General features: G+C 43.9%; 2 protein-coding genes across 22 annotated transcripts in view; both read left to right on the top strand.

The window, feature by feature from the left end:
- Positions 1–21,294, top strand: part of UBAP2L (ubiquitin associated protein 2 like) — a gene marked incomplete at both ends in the record, with an annotated part of 40,670 nt that extends 19,376 nt beyond the window's left edge. For 4 of the 19 annotated variants that reach the window (XM_084243228.1, XM_084243222.1, XM_084243221.1 and 1 more), the window contains 16 exons: positions 2,074–2,272; positions 2,906–3,183; positions 3,346–3,518; positions 4,846–5,035; positions 5,718–5,772; positions 6,212–6,386; positions 6,716–6,788; positions 8,994–9,189; positions 9,280–9,368; positions 9,944–9,997; positions 11,839–11,920; positions 12,645–12,862; positions 13,299–13,404; positions 18,093–18,160; positions 19,087–19,284; positions 20,594–20,689. In XM_084243228.1, coding sequence (XP_084099354.1) covers positions 2,074–2,272; positions 2,906–3,183; positions 3,346–3,518; positions 4,846–5,035; positions 5,718–5,772; positions 6,212–6,386; positions 6,716–6,788; positions 8,994–9,189; positions 9,280–9,368; positions 9,944–9,997; positions 11,839–11,920; positions 12,645–12,862; positions 13,299–13,404; positions 18,093–18,160; positions 19,087–19,284; positions 20,594–20,689 — 2,250 coding nt within the window. Of the gene's footprint in view, positions 1–2,073; positions 2,273–2,905; positions 3,184–3,345; positions 3,519–4,845; positions 5,036–5,717; positions 5,773–6,211; positions 6,387–6,715; positions 6,789–8,993; positions 9,190–9,279; positions 9,369–9,943; positions 9,998–11,838; positions 11,921–12,644; positions 12,863–13,298; positions 13,405–14,732; positions 14,783–18,092; positions 18,161–19,086; positions 19,285–19,693; positions 19,745–20,593; positions 20,690–21,255 lie in introns of those variants that run through there. The other 15 variants (XM_084243220.1, XM_084243219.1, XM_084243218.1 and 12 more) reach the window with 8 other exon arrangements.
- A 1,256-nt stretch (positions 21,295–22,550) lies between these two features.
- Positions 22,551–24,917, top strand: HAX1 (HCLS1 associated protein X-1; the record flags this gene model as incomplete). Of its 3 annotated transcripts, none has more annotated exons than XM_084244340.1 (7): positions 22,551–22,603; positions 23,294–23,412; positions 23,530–23,741; positions 24,178–24,229; positions 24,357–24,463; positions 24,593–24,683; positions 24,832–24,917. In XM_084244340.1, the coding sequence occupies 7 exons, from the start codon at positions 22,551–22,553 to the stop codon at positions 24,915–24,917; spliced, it is 720 nt and encodes a 239-aa protein (XP_084100466.1). The 3 variants fall into 3 exon arrangements, with proteins under 3 accessions (XP_084100466.1, XP_084100465.1, XP_084100464.1); XM_084244339.1 differs by having other exon boundaries at positions 23,153–23,412; positions 24,838–24,917; XM_084244338.1 differs by having other exon boundaries at positions 23,153–23,412.
- Positions 24,918–25,613: the final 696 nt, after the last annotated feature.

Raw genomic sequence — 25,613 nt, 5'->3', positions numbered from 1 at the left:
CCTCCTCCCGTGGCCGGGGAGCAGCCGGGGATTGAACCGGCGCCGCAGAGGCCACGGGCAGCTTCGCAACCCAGCGTTCAACCGCTGCGCCACCGGGGAGGCCCTGTTTTGTCAATTTTTGATGGAGGGTATGTTATAATTTTAAGGCTGTGTGTGCATTCAATTTTATTTTTCCTAGTAATTTTATTTTATTTTATTTTTTTTAAGATTATTTATTTATTTATACAAGCACGGGGTACAGTCAGAAGCAAGGGAGGGTGAGAGAATTCACCAGAGCCAGAGAGGAGAGCAGAACAGGCAGAATGACGAAGTACACTGCTGAGGGGTGCAGCGGGCGAGACAGGAGAGGTCTGCTGCACCATGTGGGTAGCTCCCTGGCTGGCCGGGAATTGAACTCGTGCTGCAGAGGTTGCAGACAGTTTTACAGTGCTGTGCTTAACCTCCTGCGCCACCAGGGAGGACCTTTCCTTGTAATTATTTTAACTAGAAAACTACTGAGCTAATCTCTAATCCAGAACTCTTGTCAGTTTTTAACCGTTAAAGTGGTTTTTTGTGTTAATTATAATTTGGTGGTTGATATTCTGCCATATATGAAAGGTGACAGGTAAGAAAAGGTGGGGGGGAAGGGAAATGGAGTGGAATGTTGACATAAAAAAGAAGAAATAAAGTGGGACAAAGATTGTAAGAAGGTGTAACAAATACCAGGAAATAACTACCAACCCCTAATATTGGATAATGTACTTATTAGATGCCCTGTGTCTTTTTTTTTTTTTTTTTTTTAAGATTTTATTTGTTTATGTATACAAGAACTGAGGTGTAGGCCAGAGGTATGGGGGACTGGGGGAGGTAAGAGGATTCACCAAAGACAGAGTTGGGGAGCAGAACAGGCAGATCTACTAAATACACTGCAGAGGGGAGCAGCGGACAAGACAAGAGAGGTCTGCGCCAGCTCCCTGGCTAGGGATTGGGGATCGAACTCAGGCTGCAGTGGCTGGTAGTAGCTTGATAGCGCTGAGACTTTAACCCCTATACCACCAGGGAGGCTCTCCTGTGTCTCTCTTAATGTCTGAAATTCTGAATATTTACAACCAGATTCAAATTCTGATATGAAATTTGTTTTCAGCATACTTGCACTTAATTTTAACATTTTATTTAATGTTTGTCACCTGTTACAGTTTAGTAAATTCTGTGCATTCTCATTGCTTATATTGATCAGTATGCTGATCAATTTATGTTAATTTGAACAAACTGATTTTTAATAAGAAAACACTCTAGATGGATGTGAGGATGATATTGTCAAATAAACCTCTGGAAAACCAGGTTAAATCTTGTTGGAAATTTTTGGAATAGTTAGGGCTACATGGTTCATCTGCATTGGGCAGGCAGTTTTTACTTGGTATTGGGTACTGGGGGAGATCCTCTAAAAACTAAGTTTTACACTGAGAAAACTGTGAAATCATATTGACTCATTGTTTGGTCTAAAAGTTGTGTGTTTAACTTCTTTTTCTCTGCTAGTTACTAGCAGCATTGAGTAGAGGCTCCAGTTAGTTATTTTCATTTCTTTTGAGCTGTTTAGAGAAAGTGACATTAAATGGCTAAAGTGAAAGTGAAATTTCATGTTATCTTCATGTTAATTTAGTAGTTGCGTATTTGTTGATTTAAAACTTCTATACAGGGAATTACCTAGTCATTAGCGCTATATCCCAGGGAAGGAAGGGAAGGTAGTGATGGTATAAATTTAAATGACTGAAATTTTGTGTGCTTACTGTATCATGCATATATTGAAATTCTTTGTATACATTATGTTTAATTTTTCTAAACTTCGTGAAGTATTACTTTCCTTTTCAATGAGGTAAATGAATTACAGAGAAATTACAATTAATTTTTCTACAAATGCATAGGATTTGAATCTAGACAGTCTGACTTCATAGTGTGTACTATAATGGACCTGCCGTATACTTAGCTTAGTGACATTCTTTATTTGTCTGAACTGTACGGGCTTTCATTCTGTGTAGTATGTTTCTGAACAGGGTTGTGGCTGTAGATTACTCTAATCTCTGTATTGATCTACAGGTGAGCATGTTAGGGAAAGGATTTGGTGATGTTGGTGAAGCTAAAGGCAGCAGCACCACTGGCTCCCAGTTCTTGGAGCAATTCAAGACTGCTCAGGCCCTGGCTCAGTTGGCAGCTCAGCATTCTCAGTCTGGAACCGCCACCACCTCCTCTTGGGACATGGGCTCCAACACGCAGTCCCCGTCGTTGGTGCAGTATGGTGAGAAAGATGGAAAGTTACTTGCATTCTTTAAGCATCAGAGCATTACAGTCAAGAGGCTAGCAGAAGTAGTAGCGGGTGGAGGATGTGTCCTTTTTTGAGAAGGGCAACTAATTGATAAATTGACTGCCCTTCGATAGGCAGAGTTCAGAAAGCTGGCAAATAATAAAAAGTTGAAGCTATAAATTTTTTTCCATCAAATTTATATATGTGTGTGTATATATGTGTATATATATATACACACACACACACTCATATATAGTTGCATTTTTCTGTTGATGGGATATTTTGGAGTCTTCCTAGGTTTAGCTTTGGTGTTTCAGAAGAACACATTGCCCCGGAAGGATCCATGTCTACTTGGCCTTTTAGGACCACATACTCTAAAAATGGAAAGTTTTTAGATTCCTTTCTTAGAACAGGCAGCGTAATAATAGCATTGATTTGATTAGACTCTACATGAGAACAAATATGATCCTGAAGATTGTCACAGAAATGAAATTATCATCTAATGTCTATAATCTATATGAGGTTTTGATTCCTGAGGGCCTACTTCATAACTCTAGAGCAGGATAATAGCATTTTCTTTAGGTTCACTAGCACTTCTGGCCTCATGCATATGGTTTCCTCTTGCAGATTTGAAGAACTCAAATGATTCAGCAGTGCACAGTCCTTTTACAAAACGCCAGGCTTTCACCCCATCTTCAACCATGATGGAAGTGTTCCTTCAGGAGAAGCCATCTTCAGTGGCTACTTCCACAGCTGCACCTCCACCCCCATCTTCTCCTCTGCCAAGCAAATCCACCTCGGCTCCACAAATGTCTCCTGGGTCTTCAGACAACCAATCCTCCAGCCCTCAGCCGGCTCAGCAAAAACTGAAACAGCAGAAGAAGAAAGCCTCCTTGACTTCTAAGGTACTTGAACTGCAAGATATTATTACCTTTAGGGCAAGGAGGATGGGGTATAGGATTTGATGATTGAGGTTATAGGGATATGGTTTGGACAGTTGAAATGTTTGAAGCAAGCATTTTTTAAGTCTTTAAGATTACAATAAACCACTGTTTTCTTTACAATAGATTCCTGCTCTGGCTGTGGAGATGCCTGGCTCAGCAGATATCTCAGGGCTAAACCTGCAGTTTGGGGCATTGCAGTTTGGGTCAGAGCCTGTCCTTTCTGATTATGAGTCCACCCCCACCACGAGCGCCTCTTCAAGCCAGGCTCCAAGTAGCCTCTATACCAGCACGGCCAGGTAGAGGAAACATCTGTCATAAGACTTCTTTAATTAGGCCTTAACCACTTTTTCTGTCTCTTGCTGATTCTTGGAACTCTGGAGAGCCAAACCTCTAAGTAAGGGAAAAGTAACCATTTACAGCATTTTGTTGAGTCCTTTAAAACATTGTTACTAGGATTATGTATAAATATGAACCAAATAGAAATAATACCCCTTGAGTACTTCTAGGATATCCAAGCACAGTTTTTGGTGATGTATTCCACACCCCTGATGTACCTTGGAGTCTGCTGCAGCTAAAAGTTGATTTTGACACTCTTTTTAGCCCTTTAGTGTAGAGCTTATGCCTATGAAGATTATAAGTTTGAACCCATAGGAAAGGAAGTAGCATTAATAAATTACACAAATTAACAGGATCCTTTCCAGTAGAAGCTTTTCCTCCTCCTCTAGATTTATCAGGAAGGCCTTTTTTTTTTTTTTTTTAAGATTTATTTATTTATGCATACAAGAGCTGGGGCACAGGCCAGAGATGCAGGGGGTGAGAGGATCCACCAGAGACAGAGCAGGGAACAGAACAGGCAGATTGACTGAAATACACTGCTGAGGGTAGCAGTGGGTGAGACAGGAGAGGTCTGCTGCGCCATATGGGTTTCTCCCTGGCTGGCCGGGGATCGAACTTGTGCTGCAGAAGCTGTGGATTGCTTCATAGTGTGGTGCTTAACCCTTTGCGCCACCAGGGAGGCCCAGGAAGGCCGTTTTAAATAGTATAAAATCCTGGAGGAATTTCAGGGATTAGACTTTTTCTTAATCCTTAGAATTTAAAAATACAGATGGCTGATCTTTGCCTAGCTTTATTGAATTATAATTACCACTAATGCATGTGAGTATTTAAAAGTCCCTCTCAGAAGAGTTCTGCCAGTAAGTAACTTTAAATCTAGTAGGGTTTTGAGAGTTCTTGGAACATTTCTTAAAAGAATTGTAAGCAAAAAGTGACTCCTCCCTTGCTTAGGGTTTATATTATGATGTATTAAAGGAGCCAAAGTAGTACATCCGTTGTATTGACCTTTAGCCTCTTTTTTTCTTACACAGCAGAATGTAGGGGAACTTTTTTTTTTCTTACTTTAAAAGTTTTTAAGCTCCATTTTAAATTCATGACCCTGGTTCTAGGGGATATGGAAATTCTTTCTGTTGTCTGGAAAAACTTGGCAGTTTTTTTTAACTTGTTACTGGAAAACTTCTTTCTGGTTGTAATCAGCTTACTCTAGTTGTAGCTATCCATGATTGCATTAGTATCAGTGGCTCTGCTCTGTTTTGTTTCTCTGAGATTTTCCTTCTCCATTCCCTACAGTGAATCTTCATCCACAATTTCATCTAACCAGAGTCAGGAATCCGGTTATCAGAGCGGCCCAATTCAGTCGACAACCTATACCTCCCAAAATAATGCTCAGGGCCCTCTATATGAACAGAGATCCACACAGACTCGGCGGTACCCCAGCTCCATCTCTTCATCACCCCAAAAGGACCTGACTCAGGCAAAGGTAGTAGCTTCATGAGGTCCTGGGCATTCATTCATTGCCGACGAACCCCTTAAATTAGTGTTTTAGGTCTTGACAAATGGTGCTAGGAAGCCTCAGAAGTGCTAATGAAAAATTGGAAAAATACATTTTTGTGATTGATGAAATTTTGAGAGTTGTTTTCATCTGTCTGGAAGCTCAGCCGGAAAGCCATTGTCTTTGCATTTAAAGATTGTCTCTAGTAGAATCAGTCTCAAGTACCCGTCATCTCTTCTTGGAAAATCTGATTGCTTAGACTTCTGCCTGTATATCAGTAGACCTCACCTTGCTATGCCTTGACTTGGTGAGGGGAACAGCATATGCCAAAGGTGATGTGGAGTGACTGTCAGATGGAGCCAACACAATGTTTTGGCTGAACTGTCTTACTGCCACATACTACCTCAAATATCACTGGATTTGGACTTGGGCCTTTTCTATATCTGTTTTGGGTTTGGGGCTTCTTCAGTTTGGGTGTTGCCTTTGGTTGTGCAAGTGGCATATAGCTAGTTTTTATTTTTAATTTTTGTTTTTTGGTTATTTGAATAATCTGTATTATGTTAACCCTTTGGTTAACTGCAGTCTCTCAGAAAGTTTGCTGACTGAAATTAAGCTCAGATAGTACTAACATGGCATGTTCACTTGAGTTTTCTTACTCCTTGTGTACCAGAATGGCTTCAGTTCTGTGCAGGCCACGCAGTTACAGACCACGCAATCTGTTGAAGGTGAGTATTCAGGCTTTTTCCTCTCATTTGTTCTCTCACCTTTGAGCATTTTTGCATTTCTTTAGATTGTAGTGAAAAGAGCCCTGGTTCAATGATCAAAACTTCTGGTTATAGTCTTGACTTGGTTCTACTTAGCTTTAAAATGGAGAATCTGAAATTCATGATAGTTTTAGATTAAACAGCTAAGTAGAACTATCATGAATTTCAGATTCTCCATTTTAAAGCTATGACAATCCCCTTAGTTCCCTTAACTGGACAAATAAGATCAGTGCTGTGAATGTTTGGAATGTGAAAAAAATGATTCTACCCAAACACAAATGCTCCATTATTAAATTACACACATCCTAGTTTTGGGGGCAGCCTAAGACTTGTCTCCTCTTCTGCTTTTTGTAAACACTGCCTTTCCTCTAATGGGATGAATTCCTTTCTTTATTTCCAGGTGCTACAGGCTCTGCAGTGAAATCTGACTCACCTTCCACTTCTAGCATCCCCCCTCTCAGTGAAACGGTATCTGCAGCTTCCTTACTGACAACAACCAATCAGCACTCATCCTCTTTGGGTGGCTTGAGCCACAATGAGGAGATTCCAAATACTACCACCACACAACATAGCAGGTGATTTGTGGTGGGGGTGGAGCTTGGGGTCATTAAGTAGCAATAGCAGCTTTCTGGTTCTGTCTTACTCTCTTTGCCTGAAGAGACCGCATTAACTAAGTGAATGACCTCAAAGAGGGGGGAGACAGAGTAGGTTTATATGCCTTTTTCAACATTCATTCTTGGTTTAGCTACTCCCTGTTTCCCCCTTCCCACCCATGTTGTTGTGCTTTCCGTATGATCGCCTTGATTCCATTGCCTTATCTCCTTGCTTGTGTTCTTTCCTGAAGCTTTAGGTCTGGTAACTATAGCATTGAGTGACTGAGGGCAACCTCTTTTTTTCCTGACAGCACGTTATCTACTCAGCAGAATACCCTTTCATCATCAACATCTTCTGGGCGCACGTCGACATCCACTCTTCTGGTAAGTTTGATGCTGTGAAAGAGGAAGTACAGTTTTATTTCTCTTACAGCTACACAGCCATAAGGTTCTCCCATGAGGGGTTTCTTGAAAATTATTTAAGAAATGATAATTGGGGCCTCTCTGGTGTACTAGGGGTTAAGTCTCAGCACTGTCACCAGTGGCCCACTCAGATGGCCTGAGTTTGATCTCCAGCCAGGGAGCTAACCCACATGGTGCAACAGACCTCTCCTGTCTTACCTGCTGCTCGCTTCAGCAGTGTATTTCAGTAGATGCACCTGTTCTACTCCCCACACTGTTTCTGGTGAATCCTTTCACACACAAACTAGCGCCCCCCCCCCCCGACCCCCGCACCTCTGGCTTACACTGCAGTACTTATATGCCATAAATAAAATACATCTTTAAAAGAAATGAAAAATTGGTGTGAGGTTGCAAGAAATGAGTAAAAGGGTATTGGAAAGCCGAGAAAGGTGTAAGAATCCAGAAATGTAGATTTGTGGGCCATTTCTCAAATTCTTGCTAGTAACTTTCCTGAATCTTTATGTGGTCCTTTTATTTTTGTCTCCTGCTGAAGATTGTTTTAATTGTATGCTATGGTAAATTCCATAAGAACAAAATCTTTCTAGCTGGTATAAACATTCTTATTCCTTGGTCTGGGGTATGCTGAATATGAATCTTTAAAATATTCAGTGCAAGTGCCAGTATCCTTATGAAAGTAGAGATAAGATGAGAACTTTTGGTCAATGAATTTTATTGTTGTGAAATTATAACAACTTATTTGTGGAATTAGCTGGGTTTGTGAGAAAGACAACTTAAACAGGATCCATTCTGGATAAATGCATTTAGTTTGCCAGAAGCCTAGGAGAAAATAATGCGGACTAAGTTTTTATTTGGAGTCTATCTTTCCTTAAATATACCCCATGAATTAAAAAAAATTTTTTGAAAAATTTATTTATTATGCATACAAGAACTGGGGTGTAGGCCAGAAGTGCGGGCGGGAGTGATGAGAGGATTCACCAGAGACAGAGTGAGTGGGGAGCAGAACAGACAGATCTGTTGAAATACACTGTTGAGGGAGGCAATGGGCGAGACAGGATTGGTCTGCTGTGCCATGTGGGCCAACTCCCTGGTGGGGGATCAAACTCATGTAGCGGCTGATGAGAGCTCGATTGTACTGAGACCCCAACTTTTTTTTAAAAAGATTATTTATTTATTTATATATACATACATACATACAAGCACTGGGTACAGTCAGAATCCCGGGAGGGTGAGAGAATTCACCAGAGCCAGAGCAGGGAGCAGAGCAGGCAGAGGGACAGAAGTACACTGCTGAGGGGAGCAGCGGGCGGCAGGAGAGGTCTGCGCGCCATGTGGGACACTCCTCCGGTGGCCAGGGAGCAGCCCGGGATCTTACTGGCGCTGCAGAGGCTGCAGGCAGCTTTGCAATCCAGCACTCAACCGCTGCGCCACCGGGGAGGCCCAAGACCCCTACTTCTGCACCACTGGGAGGGCCCTGAATTGTGGTTTTGATTTTTTTTGGGGGGTGGGGGTGCTGAGCTGGTAAAGAAGAATGTAGGTAGAAAGACCTATTTTTCAAATCTAAATGAGCTCTTTCTTTACTGGCCAATAAGTGTTGGTTTTGAGGGAATTTGTCCCCATGTGTTCTCTTTATGAACAGAGTAATGATGTATGTGGGTCTTATTACCATCCTTGCCAGATTACATACTGTTGGAAATGTGTAGTTGGAGAACACTTAGTAATTTAGCAGATGGCACCTTGGTACCCTGTCTTTTTTCTTTCTTTTTTTTTTTTTTAAGATTGATTTATTTATACAAGAACCATGGTACAGGCCAGATGTGTGGGAGGGTGAGAAGATTCACCAGAGACAGAGCGAGGCACAGAACAGGCAGACTGACTGAAATACACTGCTGAGGGGAGCAGTGGGTGAGACAGGAGAGGTCTGATGCTCTATGTGGGTTGCTCCGCTGCTGGCAGGGATCGAATCAGCACTGCAGAGGCTGCAGACAGCTTCATAGCGCTGCACTCAACCGCTTGCACTACCAGGGAGGCCCCTTGGTACCCTGACTTGCCTTTGTAATTAGGAGGTTGACTTGATGATATGAACAACCAATGGGATTGTGTATCTTTTCTGCTCTGGTAAGCTAATCACTATTTCCTCATGTTTTCTACTGCTCCCCCTAATTGAAGCACACAAGCGTGGAGAGTGAGGCGAATCTCCATTCTTCCTCCAGCACTTTCTCAACCACATCCAGCACAGTCTCTGCACCTCCCCCAGTGGTCAGTGTCTCCTCCAGTCTGAATAGTGGCAGTAACCTGGGCCTCAGCCTAGGCAGTAACTCCACTGTCACAGCCTCTACTCGAAGCTCAGTTGCTACGACTTCAGGTAACCTTGCCTAGAAAGTTGATGGCATTCTTTTGGGATGAAGGAAAGAAATAATTGTGTGACTGGACAAAAATGTAATTTTTCTTTTAGGAAAAGCTCCTCCCAACCTCCCTCCTGGGGTCCCGCCATTGTTGCCTAATCCATATATTATGGCTCCAGGGCTGTTACATGCCTACCCGGTAAGTGATACATAAAGTGAAAGTGGTGTGGCTACTCTTTATACTCCTTTCTTCAGGTGGAAGACTGTAGTTAAAATACAGAGTAAGTGGACAGAAAATACCCACTAGCACTTTACACTTTTTTTTTTTTAAGCAACGCTACTTTAGTACCCAGACATTAGAGAAAGTAAGAGTACAATGTGACTTTGTGAAGGAGACAAATTTCAAGCTTGTTTGAAGCCTGTAAGAGACAAAGACAGATGGACTAGACAGGAAAGCAGGCTGTTCTCGTATATGACCTTTGTCTACCCTACTGCTCCCCAGAAGGGCAGGCTGGTTGAGTTCAATCAGTACTACTTGAAGGCTTGAAGGTAAGCTTCAAGACCTTTCATGAATCATTTAATCCCTTTGTACTTCACTTCTTTCTCTTTAGAAAAAACTGAAGGAAATAATCTACATTCTGTGTTTTTTTTTTTTTTTTTAAGAGCAAGGATGGATGAATGTTCTGTTGCTTTATCTTGTGTGTTAGCTTCTTGGTTTGTTACTATCATCATGAGTAGACCCCATTAATACTGTCACATGTTTGTCTCTTTCAGCCGCAAGTATATGGTTATGATGACTTACAGATGCTTCAGACAAGATTTCCATTGGTGAGTATGTGATGTAGAGCTTTGGAAAAGCACAATCTTAAAATTAGTGTTGGGGGAATTATTTCAAATGTTCAGTTGACAAGTAACAGGCTTAGCTCTTCACCAACCCATACCTCCATATACATACTTTGCTTTTAGATATATTAGAATATGGGGCATGGCTGGACCTCCCTGGTGGCGCAAGGGGTTAAATGCAACACTATGAAGCTGTCCACAGCCTCTGCAGCATGAGTTCGATCCCCCAGCCAGCCAGCCAGGGAGCTACCCACATGGTGCAGCAGACCTCTCCTGACTCAACCGCTGCTACCCTCAGCAATGTATTTCAGGAGATCTGCCTGTTTTGCTCCCCACTCTATCTCTGATGAATCCTCTCACCACCACCACCGCCTACCCCCGGCACCTCGGGCCTGTATCCCCAGTTCGTGTATGCATAAATAAATAAATCTTTTTTTTTTTTTAAAAAGAGATTGCTTTCCTCGACTCATAGACAGCATATTCCTGAAGGTTTTGTTTTTGTTTTTGTTTTTTTTTTTTTAAGATTTATTTATTTATTTATTTATTTATGCAAGCACTGGGTACAGTCAGAAGCGCGGGAGGGTGAGAGAATTCACCAGAGCCAGAGCGGGGAGCAGAGCAGGCAGAAAGACGGAAGTACACTGCTGAGGGGAGCAGCGGGCGGCAGGAGAGGTCTGCACGCCATATGGGACCCTCCTCCGGTGGCCGGGGAGCAGCCGGGGATCGAACCGGCGCTGAATAGGCCGCAGGCAGCTTCGCAACCCAGCGCTCAACCGCTGCACCACCAGGGAGGCCCTAAATAAATAAATCTTAAAAAAAAAAGATGATGAGGGAATAGTCCTGAAAGAAAGTCACTTTATTTTTTAAAATCAGCATTTGAACATTGGGGGTTAAGTCTCAGTACTGTTATCTCTACGGCCTGAGTTCAATCCCTGGCCAGGAAGGTAACCCACGTATGGCGCAGCAGACCTCTCCTTTCTCACCTGCTACTCCCCTTAGCAGTGTATTTCAATAGTAAATCTGCCTGTTCTCCCCTCTCTGACTCTGGTGAATATTCTTCCCCCCCCCCCCCCACCCTCTTACCCCAGCACCTCTGGCCTACGCCTCCGTTCTTCTATGCAAAAACCAAACAAAAAACATCAAAACCAATTTTTTTTTTTAAGATTTATTTATTTATTTATACAAGCACTGGGTAGAGTCGGAAGGTGGAGAATTCAGTCAGGAGGGTGAGAGAATTCACCAGAGCCAGAGTGGGGAGCAGAACAGGCAGACTGATGAAGTACACTGCTGAGGGGAGCAGTGGGCATGGCAGGAGAGATCTGTGCGCTATTTGGGACCCTCACTGGCGGCCCAGGATTGAACCGGCGCTGCAGAGGCTGCGGGCAGCCTCGCTGCCCAGTGCTCAACTGCTGCGCCACCAGGAGGCTCAAAAACCAATTTTAACCTAATCTGTAGCTCAGTAGATTACTCTGAAGCTCATGCAATGCTTTGCTATATGTCTAAAACACTTTGAATTCCAGAAAGAAAGACCTATAGTAATAATAGTCTTTTAGGAATAAGATACAGTGGGTTGAGGATACTGTTGCCTCTGATGGGCTTGATGTGTTTCCCAGTGGGCATACCCGTAGACCTTGTCTGACTGTACTCATGGCCAGACAGGGGGGACAGTGTATGCAAGAGTAATTTGGAGTTCATGCATGCTCTACCCTGCTTAATTAGTGGCTGGATATATTGCAGTACTCCAACACTCTTCTTCTTACCCTTTGGAGTTATTCTTGATGGGGAATGAGTGGCATCAAGTCTCTGTTCTTTCATTTCTCTTCTAGGATTACTACAGCATCCCATTTCCCACACCTACCACTCCGCTGACTGGGAGGGATGGTAGCCTGGCCAGCAACCCCTATTCTGGTAGGACTGAGAATGGGGCTAAATAAAGGGTCAGTCTGAATAAAGGACTGACCTGAATTGTTTTGGGATTGGTGGTAGAAACATGATTAGTGGCATTGTTGGACTGTTTTCAGTCAGATCTTTGGCAGAAGTATGGAATGGTTGTGATGAAGCAGGGTTGGTAGATTGGGAATCTGCTAATGAGGTGGTCTTTTCCTGTTCTCTTTCTGCTGTCTCCCCATGATTATAGGTGATATCTTGGTTTTCTCAGCCATCCTCCAACTTTTTCCAAGAAGTACGGTGGTTGAACTGGCCTTTTTCTCTGCTCATCTCCACTCCTCTATCCTATTCATAGTGGAAGTCTCATTGCCACATGAGGCCACAGGCCCCATGTTTTTGGTTGCCTTACTGTTGTTGACCTAACACTGTTTTTCAAATCCAGCATGGAGTGTTCTGCATTGTGGGGAGGGGAGAGGGAAGATGAAAGAACATGAGTGGGCAGAGAAATCACACGGTAACTTTGTTCTGTGCCACTTCTTTGCACGGTCATTCAGCATCAGTCCTGGACTGACACTGTGCTAAAGAGTGTGCCGAGCAGTGATAGATGGAGCCACAGAGATATGAAACACAAAAATTTAACAGTTTTTGAATGGAATCTTCTGTAATCATGTGAAACCAGAAGAGGTAATTCTACTTCGGTGTGGAACGTGAAAGAGACAGGTACATTTAGCTTCTCCTGTCACAGGTGACCTCACAAAGTTTGGCCGTGGGGATGCCTCCTCCCCAGCCCCGGCCACAACCTTGGCCCAGCCCCAACAGAACCAGACGCAGACTCACCACACCACGCAGCAGACATTCCTGAACCCGGCGCTGCCTCCTGGCTACAGTTACACCAGCCTGCCATACTACACAGGGGTTCCGGGCCTCCCTAGCACCTTCCAGTATGGGCCTGCTGTGTTCCCTGTGAGTACCTTGGTCTTTCCTTAGGATGAAAATCCTAGCCCTGAACTCTTGTTAATTGCTTCCGAGGCTCTGTCTTTAATAGTGGATGAGGAAGAACAGCTTCCACTTACAGTTTAGAGGGTGTGGGCCTGAAATTGGTAGTATTAGATAGAAATTACATGTTTTGAGAATGAACTAAAGGGAAAATGTGATACCATAGAGCTTTATTTCTCTCACACTGTCATTCCCACTACCACTGCCCTTTACCCTTCCTCCAAACTACCATTTCTTGACCTCACTGGTAAATTTTAGGAACTTATGTAGGGAACCCATTTCACTAAGCACACAGTGGTCAGAGGACATAGCCATCTGAATGCCTGGTCCCCAGAGTAGGAAGGATGAGGCAAAAGGTACTTTCCTGCCATTTTGCTGCAGTTCTGACTTTTTTGCTCTTCAGGTGGCTCCTACCTCTTCCAAGCAGCATGGTGTGAATGTCAGTGTGAATGCATCGGCTACCCCTTTCCAACAGCCGAGTGGATATGGGTCTCATGGATACAACACTGGTAAGCTTGCCTTGACACTGGTTATCAGTGGTTTCTGTGGGATGTTATTAAATGAATTTCAGGGAGGAAGACTTGGTACTTGAGAAAATGGAGTTGGTGAGGGTGTGTTGCTGCTTCATGTATGATTGTTAATTGACTGACTTGGATATATGTCTGAGCAGCACCAACAAAAACTTTATATCAGAATACTTACCACTGATGGGAGTACCCACTGACACAGGTTGGCTGTTAGAATATGTTTACTGGCTTAACTTTGGGTGGAAAGAAAGTCCCTTGAGATTTTGCTAAGCTATCTGCAGAGGCAAATGTTAATAATGTGTGGCACTAATAGTACAGAGGGCATCTGTTTATACACTAGAAAGGTTAAGTAGGTTCTTAGCATACTATAGTAGGTTTGACTTAAACTCTTTGTAGTAGTACTTTTCTCATATGGCCCTTTTTAATCCCTAACTAGAAGACTTAAGGAGAAAAAGGGGTAGACAACAGAATGAAAGTTGGGCTGAGAGAGTGGGACCTTTATTTGTATGACTGATCTTTTAGCAATATCCGTTTGCACATCTGATGGCAGGGAGGGAAATGTAAGAATTCTCTACCCTCATGCCTGCCACCTACCCTCCACTTTTGGAAGATAGGACGTATGAAGGAGTATTTGAAGGAAGCAATTCCATCTGCTTTTTTTCAGTGACTTGTAGATGAAGAAGAGAGATTATTGGGATTACTGGGGTTGGGGTTAAGGGTTGTCCTTCAACTCAGCTCAGTTATAGTTTCATGGTGATTTTGGATGGAGCTGCATCTGTGTTCTTCACCCTTATGTGGGCTCCAGGTGGGTAAATTGCTCAGGGTTTTCAATAATTGGGGAACTGAGCTTAGCACAGAGGGCAGTAGGTTTGGAAACTAACAGTCAGGTGGAGCTTAGCACTGTGTTGTATGACTTCAGTGGGATAAGACTTAAGTTAAAGAAATCCTAAGATGCCCCATTGAGATTTAATAACTAGACTCCTGTGGCTACCCCTCTCTGAGCAAGGTTCACCCTGCTGCTGTGGGGAGGATTATACACTTTCTGAAATGAAGTCAACCCATTTTGAGAAAATTAGACTTAATCTTAGCTGACTAGGTTCGAGAACTTCAAGAGGTAGGTGACTGATAATGTAAGAGAATGGCATACCTGATTCTGGAAATCCTAGCTGCTTATCTCCCTTAAGATTTCAGAAACTTGCTGTAGCAACCCTTTGAGAACCCCCAGTTCCCAACCCCACAGAGGGCTCTTATCACCTCATTCCTCATCAACCTCTAAATTCATTTATTTTTATGTATTTGATTCCTTTTAGGAAGAAAATATCCACCCCCTTACAAGCATTTCTGGACGGCAGAGAGCTAATTTGGCCCAAGGCTGGGGGCTGTGTTTTGTGTGTGTGTATAAATTTGCACTGAAGTCTTGTTTCAGAAACCAGACCACTGAGGAGAGCCTGCTGAGCTGAGGCCATGCCCTGCGTGGCCTGGGGAAATGAGTTGGTGGATACCTTCTGGGCTTTTGAACTTGCCCTCTTCCCAGTTCCCTCTCCCCCATGTGTCTGACCCTGTCTTACCCATTTCGAGTTCAAGCGGTGCAGCACCTCCGAAGCATCAATGCACACACCTGCTGTTGCTTTTGATTTCTGGAAGGCATGTAGTTTCAACTTGTAACAAAAATATTTGTAGTCTTCAATAAACTGTGGTATTTCTTTAGCTAACTCTGGCGTTCTTTCCGTGCATGTCTTTCTGGATACTAGGAGCCAATCTTGTGCTAAGGGTGGAGGGTGGTCTTTTCAATCAAACCCCCAGCATAGCCAAAGAACTTTTTTTAACTTCTTGGTATGGTAATTTTATTAAAGTGGGGAGGGAAAACAGCCTCAGTTTCCAGCCTGTTGATTAGTTGGTAAAGAAAGCTATTTCAGAAAATCCGTGATTGGCCATGCTTATTATAGCTCTTTACTCTTCCATTTAGCTCTTCCCTTGCCTCTGACATAAAGCAGAGGATAAAAGACCAAAAAAGTGTATAGCGTGTCATGTCATGTTGAAAGGCCAAAGAGACGGTATTCAGAGCTTTTGTTAGGGAAGTATCTTCACAGGTTTAGTCCCCACATCTGGTTCCCCATAGCTAAGTGGCTAATTGGGATCTGATAAAGTCTTTAGTGAATAGCTAGTTGATGAGCCAGCCTGAGGAAACTGCTATCCTGGAACATTGTCCTTAATCCTTCCGTGACTTTTCAGGAATTGTGCATTATTAGCCGTTTTGGACTTGTGGGTGTAGCTAAGGATGTGTGGGATAGGTTTGGTTAGATGGTTCCTTGACTGGAAATTCTTAATCCCCACTCAGTACAACTAGTACACTGGCAGCCATTTTTCTACAAAGTTTACTTGCACAGTGAGAACCTGGACTTTGGTCAGTTGGAAACTCCAGGTATTCCACTTTCCTTGTATTTGATCACAGCCCTCTGGAGTAATTTTGTCCTGTTAGTATGATGAGCCTTCCCAGGGGGATGCCATGCTGAGAGAGATTGGTTCTTGTTTTTCCACCCTATGCTCCATGTTGAATCAGTGTGTGATCATCACTCCTTGAAAGCTGGGTATAGGTAGGGGTTTGACAGTTGGAAGGGAAGCAAAAAGAGGAGCTTTATAGTAACTGGTGTAGGGTAGGTAGGGAAACCTATACACATTATTTTCTAAGGTTGGTAGTGTTTACACTGAGGCTATTACAGCTACTACATGTATTCTCTTTCAATCCTGCATTTCAGTCAATATGCAGCCAATATGCAAGTTAATGCCTCTGGATTCCAAGCTGGCTTTTAGTTAGCCCAGCCTCTGGAAAGAATGAGACCAAGTAGGGGGCGCATTGGAACTAAATTCCCCCCTACCACCCAGCTTGAGAATCCAGTTAGCAATTTCTCCCATCCTGTGAGGGATGGTGACTAAGGAGTTATCAGGAAGCTGTTTGAGCCTTTGCAGTCAATATCAATCATTGTTTCTTGATCACCCTCCAAAAATTTACATTATCATGTCTGTTCCATTTCACTTTACTCTTAAACCTTCCAGACAAACCTCAGCCTAGCCTTTTTCATAAGTGAACTCCCTGTTTTTTGGGGTTTTTTTTTGTTTTTTTTTTTTTACGTTAAGCCTAGTAGCATCCATTTGCCAGGTGGACACCTGGGGTTTGAAAAGAGAAGGGTTTGAAATACCTGGTTAATTCCTGTAATTTCCCTTCTTTTGCTTCAGTACCTGTAACATGGAGAGCAGTGATACTTTTGAGTTGGGAAAATGTTTTCTCATCCTCAGTTTCTGTAGTTCTGTACTTTTTCCTTGTTGGTGTTTGCTCCTCCCTGGACTATCTAGACTTGTGATATGGGAAGGATTTCTAGGTTAAGATGCCACTTCTGTTGGGAAGATTCTAAAGTAGCTCTCCAAGTTGAGCTTAACTTTTGAAGGCTGCCTTTGTCCTCGGCTTTGGGAATATTTGGGTTCTGGAGTTTGAAAGGGGATTACTGTTGAATTGTGGGTACATGGAAAATTCTTCATTTGTGATTTGTTCATTTTAGTGTTTCTAAAAAACTTCCATCAGTGTGTTCCTAACAGGAGAGAAGAAGAATCCGCCCATATAGGCTGAAATGCAAAGTTCTTTGAAGTTTGATTTTATCTTCATGAAAGCTAATACATCTTTTAAAAGCATACTTGAAATTCCTAACTAAATTTTAGTCACTTCTCAAATCCTTGCACAAAATTTCTCTAGTATGATGCTGGATCAGTTTACCTAATGGCTTTTTCCTTTCTCCTTGACCCACTACCACTTATTCCAGAAGGTAGAGTGTTTCAGCTCAAGGAGTACAAATAAAACGAGAGATTGTATTCCTCTTGTTTCTTTAAAGTTGTAGTAGGGAGTTTTTCAATAGGAACACGCAAGTTTTTGGCGTGGGGATTAGATATTTTGATGGAGAAGCTGAAGTTGACATCTGGTTGAATGACGGCATTCTACCTTTACCTATTTTTGTGTTCTACTGATTAGATAGATAGATAGAGATAGATGGATAGAGTATATATTAGATATGTAATGTATATTATACATAGCTCTTCATAATTATGTATAATACATAAAATAAATAACCAAGACGCTCCAAGACTCTGGAGAAGCTGGACTGAGTGGGCTGAGAGTGAGAATGGAAGTGTGCTTCCATTCTCGTACTTAACCTTGTGCTGTGGAGGCATGGATTTTGCGTCCAAATGTTTCTCTTCGTGAACAGAAAGAACCAGACTACCCATCTTGAGACACAAGACTGAGTGGAGTTTGGGTGAATTAATTTGAAATGAACATTAAAAAATTAATACATTCTTGTTGGGTTTTGGTGTAGAAGTGTTTTGAAAACTATGTTAGTGATGTTTGGCTCCATCCCTTATCCCCTGCAGCTTCCTCCCCCCCCAAAAAAAAAAAATTTCATTTTCTCACACATAACTCACACATAACTCTTGAAAGGACAAGAGAACCCTAGGGGGCCTTTGCGTCATGAGCTCTTATCCCTCAGGACTGACCTAAAGCTGGAAAAACGAGCCAAAATTCCCTTGCAGTGCTAGAGCTAGAAAGGCTGCACACATCCCCACCTAGGGATACGGGCCAGGCAGCTAGCTGAGCTAATCCTCCTGTCTGTTTCCTCCTCCCCCAGGTGTATCAGTCACCTCCAGTAACACGGGCGTGCCAGATATCTCGGGTTCTGTGTACTCCAAAACCCAGGTAGGTTCCTGGTTCTGGATAGAAGTGGAAAAAGAGATGGACATAGAGGAGGTGTAGTTGTAATGACAGGAATTCAGTGAACAAGAATAATCCTGAGAGGTCAGGAATCCATCCTACTAGAAAATGAATGGTCTCCAGGCTTCATTGCTTGAGCAATTTAAATTTAACCCTCTGAGGAAAAAATAAGAAATGTTTTAGAAAGGTGAGGTATGGCAAATTGTTGCCTTGTGTCATAACTTACTATGCAGCTGTCCTGGCCCTTCCCCATTCTCAGCGTTTTCATAACTTTCCAAGAAAGTGAATATAGAACCAGGAGAAACTAGTTCATTCCATTCTTTTTTAACTATACCTACAACAAAGACTAGGAAAGGAAACCAGTAACTGAAGTGAGGCATTTGCATTATCTACAGATTTTGTGTTGTGTTGCTTCTCTCTCTCACCACCATTAGATATTAAAAGTTATGATGTAAGGTATTAGTAGTTCTGGTGGAGGCTTCAACACTCAAGGCTTCAACACTCAAAATACCTCAGTGTGTGTGCATTTCTTTTGAAATATCTGAAGAGTTCTAATTTCTACCCAGCAACAGGGGTGGGAGAGTCGAGTAGTCAGCAGATTTCACTTTGTACATGTATGATAAGTAGATTTTACAAAGTGCCTTCTCATGCATCCTCTCACTTGGTGCTTACAACTGAGAGGTCAGTAGCATTCCTCTTGTGTATGAGAAAACAGGCTGAGAGATTGAACAGTTTTTCCATGATCACACAGCAGTTAAAAGACAGAGCTGAGACTAAGACCTGAACATCTGACTTCAGTTGCAGTGTTCTGCAACACTGTGCCTTTTCGTGGGTGGGGAGCTTGGGCTCAGAAATTCCAGTGATTAGTTTGCTGATGTCTTTTACTCTTTCTCCTCCATCCTACTGCTTAGCAGTCCTTTGAGAAACAAGGTTTTCATTCCGGTACTCCTGCTGCCTCCTTCAACTTGCCTTCAGCCCTAGGAAGTGGGGGGCCCATCAATCCGGCCACAGCTGCTGCCTACCCACCTGCCCCCTTTATGCACATTCTGACCCCTCATCAGCAGCCGCACTCCCAGATCCTTCACCATCACCTGCAGCAGGATGGCCAGGTAATAGCCTTCCCCTTCTCTTCTTTCCCTTCCTTTTGCTTTCTATACCTTAAAACTGCCCCCCTTTCATTTTCTTATCCTTCCTCACTACCACCTTCACCCAGTCTTCCCCAGCGCCAGTCATGGGCACACAGCACATACACCAGCGCACATAACACAAGTGGATGGCAAAGGAGATGTCAGAAAAGGGGCCAGATTGAAACCTTTTTCACCCAATTCCTTTGATGCCTTTCTCCTCCACCTCCTATAGCACAGTTGTCCTTAATCCCACCAGACCTGGGTCACACCACCCCTCTTGCCTCTCCCAGCCTCCCCCCCTTCCCTGACATTATAGCGTTCCCTTCTAATGGTGGAATTCTATTGTCAAAGTTTGTCCCTTTATTTTCCATATATCCTGGTTCTGCCTCAGCTACCATATTTGCAGATGATTCTCTGTTGCCAGCGCCAGCAGGAGGAGCAGGTAATGAAACTGAATAATGTTATGCTTGAACCCACTCCCTTTCAGTTCCCATTTCTCCATCACAGCCTCAGGGAAATTGAAGAGAAAATACTGCACAGTCACAATCGGGATACACAAACACAAATGCCTTACTGAGCTCTCTGGCCTCCCATTCCTCTCTTATCCTCCCCTCCTCAATACCCTCTTTTTCTTTCTACCTTTCTCCAACTCTGGAAAACATTTGGTTACTGGAATGGAAAGGATTTTTGCAGCAGTGTCTGGGGCCTCAGACTGTCTCTCCTACTTTGCCTGAAAATAGACAAGTTTCTGAAGGCTCCCAGATGCGATGTGTGGTAGATAGAGGTGGGGAACCAAGTGACCTCTCCAAATCATAGGTGGCCAGGGAACCTAGAGTAAAGACTTGGTCTCTAAGGCAGCTTTCCAGTTGTGGCATTCACAGGGGGCAATGAAGGTGAAGTCACCTTGTGATCAGTCCTCTCCCAGAAGCCGTGATTCTTCAGCATGGCCTTTTCTCAGAGCAGGGACGGGGGTGGGGGTGGGAGTGGGGGGAAGAGGGTGGAATTGAAAATGAGTAGAGCTGATTCACTATCTTGTCTTTAAAGGTATGTTACCCTCTTCCTCCTTCCCCTATTTAAAAGTTGAAAGTGCTTGCTTAATTGTCAGAGGGGCTCTATCTAGCCCTATATAAGCCAAATTTTCAGTGGTTGAGTAGTAAGCTTCAGAGTAGTTTCCAAGCAAGGGGAATTTGGAGAGCAGGACAATTTCCACATCTCCACCTGAAGATGTCACAAATTTGTCCCACTAACTAGACACCTTTTTCCTCCCCATCATCCTCCCATTCCCCTGCAGACGGGCAGCGGGCAACGTAGCCAGACCAGCTCCATCCCGCAGAAGCCCCAGACCAACAAGTCTGCGTACAACAGCTACAGTTGGGGGGCCAACTGAGACCCTGGCCCTCTTCTCCTGGTCCCATCTTCTGAGAGGGCTTCTCAGCCTGGCAACTATGGAAACAGCATCAAAGAGAGAAAGGAATGTGGGGGGGTTCCGCTGCCCCCCACCCCCAGCGGCCCACCCTATGCCTCAGCTTCATGTCTGTCCCATTCCCATACCATCCCCACTCTGTTGTATGTATTATAGGATTTGTATTTTCTCTTTTTTTTTTTTCTTCCTTTCCTCTCCTCCTCCCTCCTTGCATACAAGATTATGAAACTTTGCTGTGGGCCCTGCCCTTTCTTCTCCTGTTCACCCTGGTGGTGTATGGGGAGGTGGGAGGGGGGACCCCTAAATATATATCAGCCCAACAGCCCTAAGTCTCCTCCTTTATTATTAGGAAACAAAACAACAACAAAAAATGGCGTCATGAATATGAACAGCATTGTCAGATGAATTAGTTGAAGTTTTTTTTTTTTTTTTTTTTGTACTGTGTCCTCAAATTTAATGGATTAATGTGTCTTGTATATATAAAAAGAAAACCTCTACATTCAGCCTCTGCCCATTCTTGCTCCGTCTAGGATATCCTCAATCTCGTCGGTGACCAGCTTGGTGAATAAGTATTACTGTACCAACTGGGCCTCCCCTAGCAGGCCCCGAAGGCAGTGGAATAAAATGAAATCTTCGCCCTATAAGAACTCCTGACCTTAATGTGGTAGTAGCTTGCCCTTGAGCGGATTCCCTTCCCTAAGAATTTCACAGCCTGGTGTCTGGAAAGAACCATCACAGATCGTCATTTCCTCCAGAAACTGCCACATCTGCAGCCGATATCCGGCAGTGAAGGGAGTGGGATAGTGGATGGGTATTGATAGTGGAAAGGGAGAAAACTTAAGGAACTGAAAGAAATGGCTTTGTAGACTCCAGATGTAGTTTAGATGTAAATGAACTGGGAAAAGTGACTACAATGTGCATTGTGGATTGGTAAAATCTAAGCTTAGGGCCCGTTTCTCCCAGGAGTAGGCTATAGTATTTGCATAGTGAATGCTTTCAATCCACATAGCTAGATCCAATCTCTTGAATAGGTATCTAAATCAAGGCGGGGTGTGGGAAGTCGGAGGGGATACTGGAAATAGAAGCTTTAAGAGTCAATGATGAGAAAGCCGCAGTACTTTGTAGCCCCAAAGTTTTTCTTCCTCCCTAAGACGTCATTAGATATCCCTTGCTGTCTTATAAAGCCTCCCGGTTACGTAAGAAGAATTAAAGGAATTTGACCAACTCCTTGGTAGCTGGAGAGAGGGAGTTAAAAAGTCCGTGCGTCCTGTGTCTTTACTCAGTTCTGGGGTGTTCACTATTAGATGTGGCTTGATGTTTGAGTATTTGATACTAATCCTAGAGGGTCCATCCCGCTCACAGAAGCCAACTTGGGTCAATTGAAGCTAACGAGGGGGTTTCAACTGCAAGCAAGACCCGTACGAGAGTGCCGTGGGCAGGCGATGAGGGAGCGCCGGGACACTTCGTAAATGTGGGTGGGCTGCCCTCTGGCGGCCTTGTCCGCTACTATCCAGTCAAGCCCTCGAAATGTTTTTGGACCGGGCTGGTTGGCGGGAAGGAAGAAGATGGTCGCTGGAAAATGGTAATTCGGTACGCCCAAACCCCTCACAGCAAACAGGTGTAAAGAGCTTTTCAAAATTGGGAGGACCGTCTGGCCCGCCCCCTCGACGTCCTGTTTACGGCCGTTTTGCGACAGTGTCGAGACCGCAGGCTTGCTTTCCGGCAGCGAGGTCTGACGCAGGCTCAGCCCGACAGCGTAGCGCAGGCTGCCCCCAGCTGTGAATGAGCCTCGGTTGGGGGTCAGAGGTTCCAGTCCCATACGGGTATGAGCCTCTTTGACCTTTTCCGGGGCTTTTTCGGCTTTTCTGGACCTCGGAGGTGAGAATGGGTCCGGGTTGGGCCAGCGTGGGATCTTCTGAGGAGACCTTAACCCCTAACATCCTATATATTCTGGAAAAACACCCTATTCCCCGCTCCAACTCCCGTGGAGAGGACAGAAGTCACTATATTGAACATTCACCCCGCCACAGTAACCAGGGTGGTCGTTAAGAGGAGAAACAGCAGCTTAAGCCTTTCTCCAATCTTGGGTGATGCAACAGGGGCCTGGGTGGGGAAGACAATGGGGCTCGGGAGAAGAGGACAATGTGCGAGCTAGCAAGATCTTGGGAGAGAGGGGAGGGACCCAGAGGCACAAGAAAAGCCGCGGGTGGTGGTCGGGTTGAGGGGAGCCTTGAGGTGAGACTGATAAAGTCTGAAAACAGCGAAAACCCCCAAAGAACTGTGAGTTGTTTTGATTTGATGACCAGTCTCGTAATCCTCACGTCAGCTTCCCAGACCCCCTACTCTTGTCTCATTTTAGTCTCCCTGAGTTGATTTTATGGTTTAAATGTGCTGAAATTTTGGTGGCCAATCTGCCTCCACCTCTAGACACAGAGATCCCTTTTTTGGAGGGATGACTCGGGATGAAGATGAGGATGATGAGGAAGAGGAAGAAGGAGCTACCTGGGGCCCTGGAAGCCCAAGGTTTGAGGGTTCTCAGCCCCCCGAGGAATTTGACTTCAGCTTCAGCTTCGGCCCAGGAGGAGGGATGCGTTTCCATGATAACTTCGGCTTTGATGACCTAGTCCGGGATTTCAGTAACATCTTCAGCGAGATGGGGGCCTGGACTTTGCCTTCCCGCCCTTCTGGTGTGTGACTACCCTTGACAGAGAATTTATAATTTCTAGTGGGTTGGTGGATGAAATAAGGAACCTGCAGAGAGTTGTTGGGGAAGTGGGGAATGTGAGAAATTGATCCGCCTGCAGAATTCACTTGCCACTTTTCTGCACAACTTCCAGATTCTGAAACAGAGACAGCTTATGAGAGACAGCAGGAGGGACAGACACTTCGCGACTCAATGCTTAAATATCCAGATAGTCACCAGCCCAGGATCTTTAGGGGGGTCTTGGAGAGTGATTCAAGAACTGAATCCCCAAAACCAGCACCAAACTGGGGCTCCCAGAGACCTTTTCAAAGGGTGAGTGCTTGCCTCATTTGGGCCCAAAGTGTGAGCCTGTGGGAGGCAACTATACAGTGCACTGACTGGAATCCTTGTTAGACTGGAACAGACTTGTGTTAGAAGCCTAGGATCTCCATTTGTTTATGTTTTCTGTATTAACTTGTATGTTCTGTAGGGTGAAACGGAAGTTCTGTTATTTAAAAAAAGGAAAAAGATCATTGATTGATTGATCGATATGCTTCTTAGATAAAGAGGAATTATTTGGGACAATAAAAAATTACCAGTTCAGGAAGGCTTTTGGTAGAAACCAGGAAGGAGGGGGAGGACGCTATTTTGAATGGGATTTCTCTCTTGGGAAAAGGAAGTTATAGAATGTAGCAATAGTTTGGGTTCTGTGACCCCTTAAGTTTCAGATTGAAAGGTATCACTTCACCTACTGTGGCTTCTTCTGCAGTTGGATGATATATGGCCCATGAACCCCCATTCTAGACCCAGAGAGGACAATGGTGAGTCTGAAGGGAGAGAACATTTAACAGCTGTTTTCCTCAAGTTCCCTCTGTTCTTCCCTCCCTGGTGGAGTTTCTTCTTGTCGCACCTTGTCCCTTTTCTTTTTTCCTCTCTCTGCCTTTCCAGATCTTGATACCCAGGTTTCCCAGGAGGGCCTTGGCCCAGTTCTGCAGCCCCAACCCAAATCGTATTTCAAGAGTGTCTCTGTGACCAAGATCACTAAGCCAGATGGGGTGAGTTGGGAGAAAGGGGTAAAGGGAACTGTGGCCAGAGGATGCTCTGGAAAAAGGGATCTAGGAAAGAAACCAGTGAATTTGCCTTTAGTGATGCTAGGCATATAATGGTGTCCACTGTCTTTGTAGACAGTGGAGGAGCGCCGGACTGTAGTGGACAGTGCAGGCAGGACACAGACCACAGTGACCCGTCAAGATGCGGATGGCAATCCTAGAAATGGTAAGTAAAGAGTATAAATCAAAGGGGTCCATCTCTTAACTCTTTGGGGAAGAGAAACCCTTACTTTTTAGCCTTTAATATAATACCTCTTTTTTCTCTTTGCCCAGTCATTTTTATTTAACTTGACTATGTATATCATTTTTCTTAGATCCAGAATTACCAACACCTCCAACCATGGACGATGCCTTTTCCATCCTGGACTTATTCCTAGGGCGTTGGTTCCGGTCCCGGTAGCCTTGTTAACCCTCAGAGGCCTTCAGGTTTTTTCCACCCCCATCCTTTGCTCTCTATCAGTAATCTTACCCTCTCCTACCACCTCAAGACCTTGGGTGTGTGGAAGAGCGAATGGGGGAGTATGTCAGTATGTCACTCGCCTGAACTGACCAATAAAACCTCTATTTATGATAGTTCCTCGGTCTTGGTTTTATCAAGACTGTCCTATTTTCTGAAACCATCCAGGACTTCCTAGTCTGTGCTCACAGTCTTCTCATTTCTTAGTTTATGCTCCACTTTGAAAGCCTGATTTGATAAGTAGGCGTCATGTGCTAGTAGAAAATGATTTTCTATTGGCAATAACTAGAGATAATTCCAGGGAAAACTTTAGAAGAGGATGCATCAGATTCTTCCCCCTTGCCCCCCAAGAAAAGTATAAATGTAAGTGTAGAGGATTGCTGCTTCTCTAGGAGTAGAAGCACGGTGTTGGATAGTTCATGAAATAATTTGAAATACATGAGCAAATATTTTTTCCTTTACTATGTTTTTGTATATGGTAGAGAAAATATAACACAAACTTTTTTTTAAAGATTTATTTATTTATGCATACAAGAACTGGGATACAGGCCAGAGGTGAGGGGGCGGTGAGAGGATTCACCAGAGACCGAGTGGGTAACAGAACAGGCAGATTGACCGAAGTACACTGCTGAGGGGAGC

Source organism: Talpa europaea (assembly GCF_964194135.1).
Source record: "Talpa europaea genome assembly, chromosome: 9".
NCBI lineage: Eukaryota > Metazoa > Chordata > Mammalia > Eulipotyphla > Talpidae > Talpa > Talpa europaea.
This window is presented reverse-complemented; position numbering and strand designations above follow the sequence as displayed.